General features: G+C 48.1%; 1 protein-coding gene across 3 annotated transcripts in view; it reads left to right on the forward strand.

Moving 5' to 3' along the window:
- The window catches only part of NRXN3 (neurexin 3), a 335,275-nt gene that overhangs the window by 275,350 nt on the left and 46,450 nt on the right, over positions 1-13,475 (forward strand). For all 3 annotated transcript variants that reach the window (XM_040411260.1, XM_040411261.1, XM_040411262.1), the window contains one exon: positions 2,073-2,254. In XM_040411260.1, the coding sequence (XP_040267194.1) occupies positions 2,073-2,254 (182 nt within the window). The remainder of the gene's footprint in view (positions 1-2,072; positions 2,255-13,475) is intronic.

Raw genomic sequence — 13,475 nt, forward strand, 5'->3', positions numbered from 1 at the left:
CTGGTGCAGTCACTGAGTACATACATTACTTATCCTGTACTGATCCTGAGTTACATCCTGTATTATACTCCAGAGCTGCACTCACTATTCTGCTGGTGCAGTCACTGTGTACATACATTACTTATCCTGTACTGATCCTGAGTTACATCCTGTATTATACTCCAGAGCTGCACTCATTGTTCTGCTGGTGCAGTCACTGTGTACATACATTACTCATCCTGTACTGATCCGGAGTTATATCCTGTATTATACTCCAGAGCTGCACTCGCTATTCTGCTGGTACAGTCGCTGTGTACATTACTTATCCTGCAGGTAATATAAAGTTTAGTAAGTCTCTTTACATGTGAACGGCGCTTGGTGCTGATGGATCTTGAAATACTCCAAATGGTGGAATGGAGAGTCTGCTCTGGGCCCATGGTTCGGGTGAGATTTATGAAAACTGTTACAATGGAACTTGGGAAAAATTACAGGTGGAATCCAATTTGTTGCTGTGGGCAGTTGGGCCCGATTTGCTTTGCACCCAGTTTTGATGACTCTCCCCCACAATGTATACTGCAGCACAGTGCATGGTGTTAGAAGCATCTGGCACAAAGAGTTAAAGTCTGACCATTTCCATGTCCTCTGTGGGTTTCGCTGATTCATTCTTGGCCGCTCTCTGGATTGCTTCTGTTGTGATCGGCTCGTGGTCCTCATCACGTGGCCGGGTCCCCGCCTCATCCCTGGGATTTTTACTGTCTCTTCCCAACTCTCAAGTTCTGTGTGAGAACAGCTGATTAATTTCAGGAGGAGCCTTGGAGGCTGGAGCAGCGGGGACCGCGCGGCACATTGTTGGGGAGATGCGGCCTCCGATTAGCTGACACTTCATAATAATGGTTCTGCAAGTTTCCTAGAAACCTGTTGTGCTGTCGGTGGGGGGCTCTCCTCCCACTTCACACCTAGTGACACTGTGTGACATGCTCTGCTTCTCATATGAGACACTCCTCAAATCATCTCTGCATGTCACTATAGTCTAAGATGTGATGTTACAGCAGAATTGTAACTTCAGCTCTGGAGATGACGTCTTCTTCGTGGTTAGTGATGCACATGACGGTGTGGAGGAAGCTGCTGCACAGACCTGTGTCACACACACGGAATCCTTCTGGATTAATGAGTGCTGCAGATTCCTGTGGAGCCGAACGCTGTCATTTCAGCTCCGCAGGTTTCCTGGATTATCCAATTGTTGCGGGATTAGTATTGGATCCCTGCCCTCCATAGCCAGGAATGTTAATATAGATCTACAGTTCTTCATTTTCCTTTACAGCTTGACCCAGTCCCAGTCCTACTGAGCCCAGTTTGTTCTGCTCCAGCAGTGCAGGGGTTAAGATGGTGTTTGTAACCAGCCAACACTTGTCTTTTTCACTCGGGGTATGAATACACTGACACACTGCTGGAGGTTTAGACTCTGTGGGGTCCTGACTGCTGCACCCGCTGGATGTCCAGTCCTGTGCACCCTCGGTGTGTTATTCCGGCTCAGTCTGTGCTCCTCTCACCTTAATGTTACATCCTAAATTGCTGTTTTACGTCTACCGACTACTTTACAAATGGTCTTAAGAAGCTAATGTTTTGAGTATGCCGCGCCTGTGCAGACCTGTGTCCCCCCATGGTTACTGACTACCACCAAGCCCCGTGTAGTGCTTTCCTGCAGCATTTCTCTTGTGGTTTGCTGCACTCTCCCACCATAGATTTTCCTTGCTGCTGCAATCCGTGTCTCAAGATGGTCCTTCTGGAACTGAAAACTGTCCCTTTTATAAATCTCGTCTGTGGATTGCTCCAATAAATACACAGCTGATAGCCAAGTCTTATTGACCTGCATGGTCTTCTCCGGCTGCCATGTGCCTCCTCGTCTACTGTCTAGATTAATAGAAAGAGGCTAAATCAGACTACACGTGGTGTGTTTGTAGTCTGTTACCATGGAAACACACAGGTCTGCGCAGTAAATGCATAAACTAATAAAATGGTTGCAGAAGTCTAGATTGTTAAGGGTTATACAGTCTCGGGACGTACTTTTAACATGGAGCTGTTTTGTTTTCCAGCTGGTGCAACATACATATTTGCGAAGGGCGGAGGCCTCATCTTGTACACGTGGCCTCATAACGACCGGCCGAGCACCCGCACTGACCGGCTGGCCGTGGGCTTCAGTACTTATATCAAAGACGGAATCCTGGTGCGGATTGACAGCGCGGCTGGACTAATGGATTTTCTGCAGCTGCACATTGTAAGTTATATCTGACCTGACATCATGGGGTGGGAAAGGGGTCCGGTGTACACGCAGCTTTCCTCAGAATAATAATTCTTAGGCAAATTCAGAAATCAAAGGGGAGATGTGCAGTAAAACATGTCCAGAAAGATTAGGTGAGGCAGAGACTCTGGAAAATACAGAGAGGAGGAGGATTTCACTCAGAGCTATATGTGCTTTTATTGTTGGCTCCTTATTTCATGTGTCCTATGAGACTGATATCTTCAGGTGTGTAGAATGCACCAGTAACGCTCCAGTATTACATTGGTTATACACTTGTAATGAACCTGTAATACCTGTATACACTAGTGATGCTCTAGTAATGCACTGGTGTTCCAATAGTAATGCTCTAGTAATACACTACTGAGCCGATGCTTTATATATAATAACCAATCAAAACGTCAGAAGTTTGCATCAGGCTTATTGTGCCTATTCTCTCCACCTGGGGTCACACACAGACTATAAATGCCAGTCAGTCATAGAAGAACCTTGAGGTTGACGCCATCATCACAGTTGTCACTGTGGAAACTGACCAAAGAGACAGAGGGGAGGGTCATGAAGGTGACTGTTATCCAGTGGTCCGGATATCCTTGCCCTTTATGATATAAATCTGCCTGCTTCTTTCTATAGCCGCTGGGCCATGGGTCACTGTACTCTGCCCCTTTTATACTGGACCAACATAGGGCATCAGTCCTGAGCTGTCGCGCGGAGGACAGGACTGACATGGAGCGCATGTACAGCAGCAGCAGACGTGACAGTAGAACAGATGTTACATTCATACCTCACACGCGGCAGCTCGCTCCCTCAGAGTAAGATTAATGGCTGCGTCTCTGCTTGCCTCATCCATGACATTGGTAGTTCATGCGTGAGACGAGGCTGCTGACAGCCTGATTCCAGTCACACACCAGGAAAGCTCCTTCACTAGACACCATCCTGGGTGACACCTGCCAGCCTCCGAGCAAAGCGGCTAAGAAGTCCTCCTCTACTCAGTGATGATGGCTATAGCGGTCATAATCCACAGACTTATCCCAGATACTACCCCTTGAAAAGCGTACTGTATGAGTGGAGGCTGCTCCCGAGAAGCGTACTGTATGAGAGAGGAGACTGCCCCTCGAGAAGCTTACTGTATGAGAGAGGAGACTGCCCCTCGAGAAGCTTACTGTATGAGAGAGGAGACTGCCCCTCGAGAAGCTTACTGTATGAGAGAGGAGACTGCCCCTCGAGAAGCTTACTGTATGAGAGAGGAGACTGCCCCTCGAGAAGCGTACTGTATGAGAGAGGAGACTGCTCCCGAGAAGCGTACTGTATGAGAGAGGAGACTGCCCCTCGAGAAGCTTACTGTATGAGAGAGGAGACTGCCCCTCGAGAAGCTTACTGTATGAGAGAGGAGACTGCCCCTCGAGAAGCTTACTGTATGAGAGAGGAGACTGCCCCTCGAGAAGCTTACTGTATGAGAGAGGAGACTGCCCCTCGAGAAGCGTACTGTATGAGAGAGGAGACTGCCCCTCGAGAAGCGTACTGTATGAGAGAGGAGACTGCCCCTCGAGAAGCTTACTGTATGAGAGAGGAGACGGCCCCTCGAGAAGCTTACTGTATGAGAGAGGAGACTGCCCCTCGAGAAGCTTACTGTATGAGAGAGGAGACTGCCCCTCGAGAAGCTTACTGTATGAGAGAGGAGACGGCCCCTCGAGAAGCTTACTGTATGAGACAGGAGACTGCCCCTCGAGAAGCTTACTGTATGAGAGAGGAGACTGCCCCTCGAGAAGCTTACTGTATGAGAGAGGAGACTGCCCCTCGAGAAGCTTACTGTATGAGAGAGGAGACTGCCCCTCGAGAAGCTTACTGTATGAGAGAGGAGACTGCCCCTCGAGAAGTTTACTGTATGAGACAGGAGACTGCCCCTCGAGAAGCTTACTGTATGAGACAGGAGACTGCCCCTCGAGAAGCTTACTGTATGAGACAGGAGACTGCCCCTTGAGAAGCTTACTGTATGAGACAGGAGACTGCCCCTCGAGAAGCTTACTGTATGAGAGAGGAGACTGCCCCTCGAGAAGCTTACTGTATGAGACAGGAGACTGCCCCTCGAGAAGCTTACTGTATGAGACAGGAGACTGCCCCTCGAGAAGCTTACTGTATGAGACAGGAGACTGCCCCTCGAGAAGCTTACTGTATGAGACAGGAGACTGCCCCTCGAGAAGCTTACTGTATGAGAGAGGAGACTGCCCCTCGAGAAGCTTACTGTATGAGAGAGGAGACTGCCCCTCGAGAAGCTTACTGTATGAGAGAGGAGACTGCCCCTCGAGAAGCTTACTGTATGAGACAGGAGACTGCCACTCGAGAAGCTTACTGTATGAGAGAGGAGACTGCCCCTCGAGAAGCTTACTGTATGAGACAGACTGCCCCTCGAGAAGCTTACTGTATGAGAGAGGAGACTGCCCCTCGAGAAGCTTACTGTATGAGACAGGAGACTGCCCCTCGAGAAGCTTACTGTATGAGAGAGGAGACTGCCCCTCGAGAAGCTTACTGTATGAGACAGACTGCCCCTCGAGAAGCTTACTGTATGAGAGAGGAGACTGCCCCTCGAGAAGCTTACTGTATGAGACAGGAGACTGCCCCTCGAGAAGCTTACTGTATGAGAGAGGAGACTGCCCCTCGAGAAGCTTACTGTATGAGACAGACTGCCCCTCGAGAAGCTTACTGTATGAGAGAGGAGACTGCCCCTCGAGAAGCTTACTGTATGAGACAGGAGACTGCCCCTCGAGAAGCTTACTGTATGAGAGAGGAGACTGCCCCTCGAGAAGCTTACTGTATGAGACAGACTGCCCCTCGAGAAGCTTACTGTATGAGAGAGGAGACTGCCCCTCGAGAAGCTTACTGTATGAGACAGGAGACTGCCCCTCGAGAAGCTTACTGTATGAGACAGGAGACTGCCCCTCGAGAAGCTTACTGTATGAGACAGACTGCCCCTCGAGAAGCTTACTGTATGAGACAGGAGACTGCCCCTCGAGAAGCTTACTGTATGAGAGAGGAGACTGCCCCTCGAGAAGCGTACTGTATGAGACAGGAGACTGCCCCTCGAGAAGCTTACTGTATGAGAGAGGAGACTGCCCCTCGAGAAGCTTACTGTATGAGAGAGGAGACTGCCCCTCGAGAAGCTTACTGTATGAGACAGGAGACTGCCCCTCGAGAAGCTTACTGTATGAGACAGGAGACATGGAGCAGGGTTATTTTTAGGTTTCTGGAGCAGGCTTTATTTTTAGGATCTGGGGGTGTGACCCTGTCGATCTGGGGAACACTGAATGCTTCTGTATGGACAGAGCCATTAGGGCCCAAGCCTTCATATGTCCAGCTTAGTATGAGGTGGATCTTTCTCCAGCTGGGACTGTGCTGCTCCAAGCCTATGTCACAGTCTGTCATCACACTGGAGCTCCAGGGGTCCTGCTATACATGAATAAAGTGTATCTAAATGTGTTCCAATCCTGTCTGGATGTTGGGAGTTGTAGTGTGTTACGGCATACAAGGGAATGCTCTAAACTCCCGAACGGAACCTCACGAATAGCTGCTAGCAGACGAATAGGAAACGCACCCAAACGGCTTACACTCCTAGCAATCAGTCTCTAATAGCATACAGCGAATCCCCCCAAGAATGAGACCAAGCTCCGTCAAGCAGTGGACAGCCAGAGCGGTGTCTTTATTGTTCTTATATAACAGTTACACACTAGTACCACCCACAGGGTTTTGTAAAACAACCAGTAACCCCGTACAATACAGTCAGACACTCCACACAAAATCCTCCCCTCTGCCTGTGACACAATGGGTTGATGTAATTATCACAGGAAGGAGAATACAGTGTTACACAATGTCTTCTGTCCTGGAGACAATTGGGAAGTAATCGAATTTATCTGCAAGGGCAGAGACAAAACTTCATTAGCCACATGGTAGCAAAAGACAATAAGTATATTTAACTGTGCAGCTATTGTATAAAACATAGACATTTAACATATCCAAAAACTGCACGAATTAGACCAGGGATTCAAAAGTTAGTAAAAGTCCTTTGTGAACAAAGGAAGCATGGCTTTTCTGCCCAGAAACAGTTTTTACAGAGTTAGGCTAAGTTCACACGAACGTGCGTGACCCGTGGCCGTATTGCGGCCCGCAAATCACGGGCCGCAATACACGGCCACAGTTCCGTGTGAATTCCGCATCACGGATGCGGACCCATTCACTTCAATGGGTCCGCTAATCCGGAATCGCGGAACGGCCGCACGGGACGGGACCCCTCGGAAGCACTACGGAGTGCCTCCTGGGGTTACGTCCCGTTGATCCGTTCCGCTAAAAGATAGAACAAGTCCTATCTTTTTGCGGAACGGCCGGATCGCGGACCCATTAAAGTGAATGGGTCCGCGATCCGATGCGGCTGACCTACGGCCGGCGAACAAGCATTGCGGCCCGCTATTTGCGGGCCGCTTCACAGGCACGGGTCACACACGTTCGTGTGAACCCGGCCGTAGGCTGTGTGACATAATTGGCTTAACTGGGTGTGGTAAGCCAACTAGGTACAGAAAATACCTCTATTCACAACAACAGCAAAACTACACAAAAATACATAACTCCTCTCAAACTGAACAGAACCCCCAGGTGGCTTGGATCTGAGCGCTCAATATATCCGAACAGCGCTCAGATGCCACAAACAGTCAAATCGCCATGGGGTTTAAGTTTAGAATGGGCTTATGAGAGGGCCCATAATCCTGGGGCAAGAGGCTGGCAACCAGGCTTCTCCAGCACCCAGTGGCGAGGTTGGTTTCGCCACATAGTGTTCTAATATAATGCTGTAAGCTTTCTTCTATAGAGTATAATAGAAAAGTATCTGAGTGCGGTTGGGCGCTGTCGTGTTGATGCGCTATGTATTGGTCTGGGCGTTGCCCCTGTTGATCAGTCCCTCTAGGTGCACAGGTGTATGCATGGTTTGGAGCTGCATCCTAGGTCTCGTTGTGCAGGCGCGCACTGCGCTAATTTATGTATCATTATGCATTCTCTAATTATGAGCCTTCTGCGCTGTGTGTGATTTATACACAGAAAAGCATCTGCTCCGAGCCCGTGGGACGCAGCAACCTTTCCCTGCCTGATTCGCTCTGCTCCAGGGGACAGTCCCGCGATCCCTTCAAACGCCTCTGTGATGGGAGCAGGATCTGCTGTCAGGCACCTGGTGCAGATGTTGCTCGGAGCGACAGGCATAAGGCAGGATGAGTTGATGGTGGAGGAGGTGGTAGGTCCCCTGTCCAGGTTAGAACATGTTGCCCCATGCATCTCATCAGAGGGTCCTGTCAGGGGGGATGCCTGCATTTCTGCCACATCATCCCACTTCACACCTCCCCGGCTCTGTCACAATCCACACAAGTGCTGACGTCAGATGGGCGTCTCGTGGGTCCCGCTGGGCCCGGTGTGGGGTAATCACTACACATTCTGCATTCTGTCTACTTCTGGATTTGCCTCTTTGTTCGGCAGCGAGGACTTCAGCAGTTGGTTGATTAATAATTAACAGCTTCTGGTAATTATAGATTTCAGAGGTATATTCATGTTTGTCATGTTCGGTGTCGGTCCCTACAGTCGGCCTGTGCTGGCCCGCCGATGCTCGTTAACCCTTGGCAGTGTAATCAAAAGGATTGACAGAGCAGTCCAAGTGAGCTGTCCGCTCGCTCTCTATTGTTTCTTCTGTCCGTTCTGGAGATGTCACTTTGCTGCGAGCTGAAGGAATTAGTGAGTTTCTTGCCTTCCACCACCTCCTGGGTTTATTAACCGCCTCACGTCCGCCCATAGACTATAAACGTCCTATGGGTGGACGTCTATTTCTGACAGCACGTTTTAAAACGTCCCGTCAGAAATAGCAGCTGCACGCTAATCGTGCAGCTGCTGATCGGGTTGCCCGCTGTGAGTGACAGCAGGGCAACCCTAATACAAGGCAGGGACAGTGCCCAGGTGTCCCTGCCTTCACGATCGCTGCAGACACAGCGCTCACCGAGCGCTGTGTCTGCAGAGAAGGAAGCGCTGTGCGCTTCCTGTTCCGGCCCGGCGGTCATGTGACCGCCGTGACCGGAGTGTGCAGGAGCTGTGTGAGGTCTCTCAGAGACCTCAATCAGCCCTGCTGTGAGGCTGTACAGCGCAGGATTGCTGCTGTACAGCCTCTATAGGGGTGCATTTGTCCTGTAACTGGGGCTACTATGTCAGCCCTGCACTGAGGCTGTACAGCGCTGTATACTGCTGTACGGCCTCTATAGGGGTGTATTTCTCCTGTAACTGGGGCTCCTATGTCAGCCCTGCACTGAGGCTGTACAGCGCTGTATACTGCTGTACAGCCTCTATAGGGGTGCATTTGTCCTGTAACTGGGGCTACTATGTCAGCCCTGCTCTGAGGCTGTACAGCGCTGGATTGCTGCTGTACAGCCTCTATAGGGGTGCATTTGTCCTGTAACTGGGGCTACTATGTCAGCCCTGCACTGAGGCTGTACAGCGCTGTATACTGCTGTACAGCCTCTATAGGGGTGTATTTCTCCTGTAACTGGGGCTCCTATGTCAGCCCTGCTGTGAGGCTGTACAGCGCTGTATACTGCTGTACAGCCTCTATAGGGGTGCATTTGTCCTGTAACTGGGGCTCCTATGTCAGCCCTGCACTGAGGCTGTACAGCGCTGTATACTGCTGTACAGCCTCTATAGGGGTGCATTTGTCCTGTAACTGGGGCTACTATGTCAGCCCTGCACTGAGGCTGTACAGCGCTGTATACTGCTGTACAGCCTCTGTAGGGGTGCATTTGTCCTGTAACTGGGGCTCCTATGTCAGCCCTGCTGTGAGGCTGTACAGCGCTGTATACTGCTGTACAGCCTCTATAGGGTGCATTTGTCCTGTAACTGGGGCTCCTATGTCAGCCCTGCTGTGAGGCTGTACAGCGCTGTATACTGCTGTACAGCCTCTATAGGGGTGCATTTGTCTTGTAACTGGGGCTCCTATGTCAGCCCTGCTCTGAGGCTGTACAGCGCTGTATACTGCTGTACAGCCTCTCTAGGGGTGCATTTGTCCTGTAACTGGGGCTCCTATGTCAGCCCCAATTACAGGAGAAATCAACAGTGTAAAAAAAAAAAAAAGTGAAGTAAATGTCCCCCAGAGGTCTTGTATGACCTTATGGGGGACGAAAAGTGTAAAATAAAAATAAAATAAAGGGTTAAAAAAATCAAATAACAAAAAGTTTCACATGTAAAAAAAAAATAAAAATCCCAAGTAAGGAATAAAAAAAAAATTTTAAAAATAGAAAAAAATAAAATAAAATAGACATATTTAGTATTGCCGCGTCCGTAAAAACCAGCTCTATAAAAATATCACATGACCTAACCCCTCGGGTGAACACCGTAAAAAAAAAAAAAAAAAAAAACTGTGTCAAAACAAGCAATTTTTGTCACCTTGCATCACAAAAGGTGTAACACCAAGTGATCAAAAACGCGTATGTCCCACAAAATAGTACCAATAAAACCGTCACCTCATCCCGCAAAAAATGAGCTCCTACATAAGAAAATCTCTCAAAAAATAAAAAAACTATAGCTCTCAGAACATGGACACATTAAAACATAATTTTTTGGTTTGAAAAATGCTATTATTGTGTAAAACTTTAATAAATGAGAAAAAGTATACATATTAGGTATCGCCACGTCCGTAACAATCTGCTCTATAAAAATGTCACTTGACTGAACCCCTCAGGTGAACGCTGTAAAAATAAATAAATAGAAACTGTGCTAAAACAACCAATTTTTTGGTCACCTTGCCCCATAAAGTGTTATAATGAATGCTCAAAAAATCATATGTACCCAAAAATAGTACTAATAAAACTGGCACCTTATCCCCTAGTTTCCAAAATGGGGTCACTTCTTGGGAGTTTCTACTGTAAGGGTGCATCAGGGGGCTTCAAATGGGACATGGCATCTAAAAACCATGTGGAGTTCCTTTCCTTCTGCGCCCTGCCGTGTGCCCATACAGCAGTTTACGACCACATGTGGGGTGTTTCTGTAAACCGCAGAATCTGGGTAATAAATATTGAGTTTTGTTTGGCTGTTAACCATCGATGTGTTAAAGAAAAAAATTGAATAAAATGGAAAATCTGCCAAAAAAGTGAAATTTTAAAATTTGATCTCCATTTTCCTTTAATTCTCTTGGAAAGCCTAAAGGGTTAACAAAGTTTGTAAAATCGGTTTTGAATACCTTGAGGGGTGTAGTTTCTACAATGGGGTCATTTATGGGGGTATCCACTATGTAGGCCCCACAAAGTGACTTCAGACCTGAACTGGTCCTTGTAAAGTGGGTTTTGGCAATTTTCTTAAAAATTTGAAGAATTGCTTCTAAACTTCTAAGCCTTCTAACGTCCTAAAAAAATAAAATGACATTTCCAAAATGATGCCAACATAAAGTAGACATATGGGGATTGTTAAATAATAAATATTTTATGAGGTATCACTTTCTGTTTTAAAAGCAGAGAAATTGAAATTTAGAAAATTGCGAATTTTTCAAATTTTTGGGTAAATTTGGGATTTTTTCATAAATAAAGGTGAAATATTTTGACTCAAATTTATGACTATCATGAAGTACAATGTGTCACGAGAAAACAATCTCTGAATGACTTGGATAAATAAAGGCGTTCCAAAGTTATTACCACATAAAGTGAGATATGTCAGTTTTGCAAAATTTGGCCTGGTCAGGAAGGGGGCAAAGGGCCCAGATGGGAAGTGGTTAATTTTTGAATTTGCTGGGTCCAACACAGGAAAGGTGATGGTAGGGGCAGGGATAGCGGAGGCTGATGTCTGGGCGGCCTCTGTCTGCTTGTAGTGTGGGTTTATCCATCAGGGGGAGGACGTGTAGAGGTCCGTGTCCTGAAGGCTGTTGATTGTAGTGCGGCACTGAAAGTCGCCATGGATCTGATGATCTGTGAAGACAAATCACACGCTGCAGGTAGTCGGCTTCCCTCATATACACAGCCGCAGGTCGGGGAGGTGCAGCTAGATTTTGGGACATTCAGGCATGCACCGACTCATCTGTAACGTAATGATGCTGTCACGGTCATAAACTCATCGGGTAAAGGCCGCATTTCCCGCTTTGCTTCCTTTCAGCTTGAATGGCATCAGCGGAGTGCCAGGCTTTAGGTGTTAAACTGTCTCCTGCTTAGTGTGCTGTCAGCGCTATGGTTAAACCGTTTTGTGTAGTCCACGACTTGGTGCTACTTGTAATCTCCAATCACGCCCCCGCTTTCCCTGCAGAGGGCTTAAAAGGGTGTAATTTGTTTGAGAAGAACATGTCAGTCCTTAAGCAGTGAGACCACAGACCAGCCGCAGCCCAGAGTGTTTGTGCCCGGCAATCAGCAGCCAATTGTGAGACCCTCCTCAGCTCCTAGCTAAACAATATGCAGGTCAGTCTCCTGTCAGCCGGCGTAGGCTCTCCATACAGGAAGGGATGTAGTCATGACTGCAGGCTGCGGTCGCTTTCCCCTTGTATATGCCTGCTTTGGGAAAAGTGGAGGTAATAAGTGAACAGTATTTTGCTGCCAGCACTAGATGGGGTCCAGGAAGAGCACGACAAACATTCCTTATGTGGAGCTTTTCTGATCAGGAGCAGTGTGAATATGAAGTTTTATTTAGCATCAGTAATCGCCCAGGAGGCGGAGCTTCACTGTGAAGTGCTCTCTGCATTGAGCTGCTCCACAGCCCCGCCCCTCTTCTGGGTAACAGCTGTACTGGTCTCCTGGTTGGATGCTGTCACTCAGCAGAGGGGCGGGGCTGTGGAGCCTCCTGGGCACTTACTGGAACAAAATCTGGCAAAAAAACCTTTTCACACTGCCCCTGAAGATAAATGTTCCACAAAAGGTATGTTTGCTCTTCTCCACCCCGGGTCCAACCTAGTGCTTTCAGCAGTTTTGCATAGTCAGAACAGCTGACAGACTACCTTTAACCATCACTTTGGAATGTTTGTTGCAAGGTCCTCTTACAACTACCACCCACATCATCTCCAAGCTGTCTTATAGCCTCTGAGTCTTTTATAGCCACCCAACTGCCTCTCCAGGTCCTCCCATATCCACCCTCATTTCATAACTACCCCGTACTTTCTCTCCAGATCCTTCCGTAGCCACCCTCACCTTCAGGACCTCCCATAGCAACTATCACCTTATCTCCAGGTCTTGCCATTCACCTCCCATCTCATCTTGAGGTCCTTCCATAACCACCTATAATTCTTCTTGAGGTACTCCTGTAGCCGCTTCTCAGGGTACTCCTGAAACCACCCCCACCTATATTTAAGTTGATCTCATAGCCACGACCCAATTTATCTCCAGATCCTTCCATAGTCCTTATTTCCAGGTCCTCTCATAGCCATCTTCCCAATTTATGACCAGCTCCTCCCATAACCAATCACAATTCTTCTTGAGGTACTCCCATAGCCAAGCCCCACTTCTTCTCAAGACTCCTGTAGCCACAACCCGCCTCATCTCCAGAAGTGCCCCCCACTTGACACATCCAGGTCCTCTAATAACCACCTATCTCCACACCTCCTCTCCAGATTATCCCATATCACTCTCCTACATCAGTTCCAGGTCTTCCCATCACAAATCTAGACAAACACCAGATAACCAGTGTATCTAGAATGATGGAACTATTGGCTTGTAACCTGTTGTATGACCACTTGCAATTGGCTCCTGGATTGGACTACCTGGCTGGATTAATATCCTAGGAACTGATGTCACCATCTTCCACACCTGGTTTCCTGATCGAGTGGTTCTCCCATCATCATCCCCCATATTTCCGGAGGTGCGGTTAGACTTATCCCATTAGAAGCTTACTTCTATGAGGCTTCCACTTTTGCCGCATTCTCTGTCCTCCCCCATCGTTCATTCGGCTTCTGCAGGTTCCCTCATCCTGTGTTTTCTACCTCTCTCTGCCTCAGCTGATTGAATTGAAGCCATCCTGCTACAGATTCCCTTCAGAAGGGTTTTTCCATTAAACAGAGAGTAGTGCTTTGAATTGGTGTGTGCCGGGGTGACCCCATGTGCCACTCTGACTCCTCGGCTCTTTAGGATAATTGGCATCTAGACAGCAGCTCCATTCCAGCTCTCGGACGTGGATTGCATGCCCCTGCTCAACTTCAAAGGCTCCCATAGTGTGTAACAGACAAAAATTG

Source organism: Bufo bufo, chromosome 11 (assembly GCF_905171765.1).
Source record: "Bufo bufo chromosome 11, aBufBuf1.1, whole genome shotgun sequence".
In the NCBI taxonomy this organism is placed as follows: domain Eukaryota; kingdom Metazoa; phylum Chordata; class Amphibia; order Anura; family Bufonidae; genus Bufo; species Bufo bufo.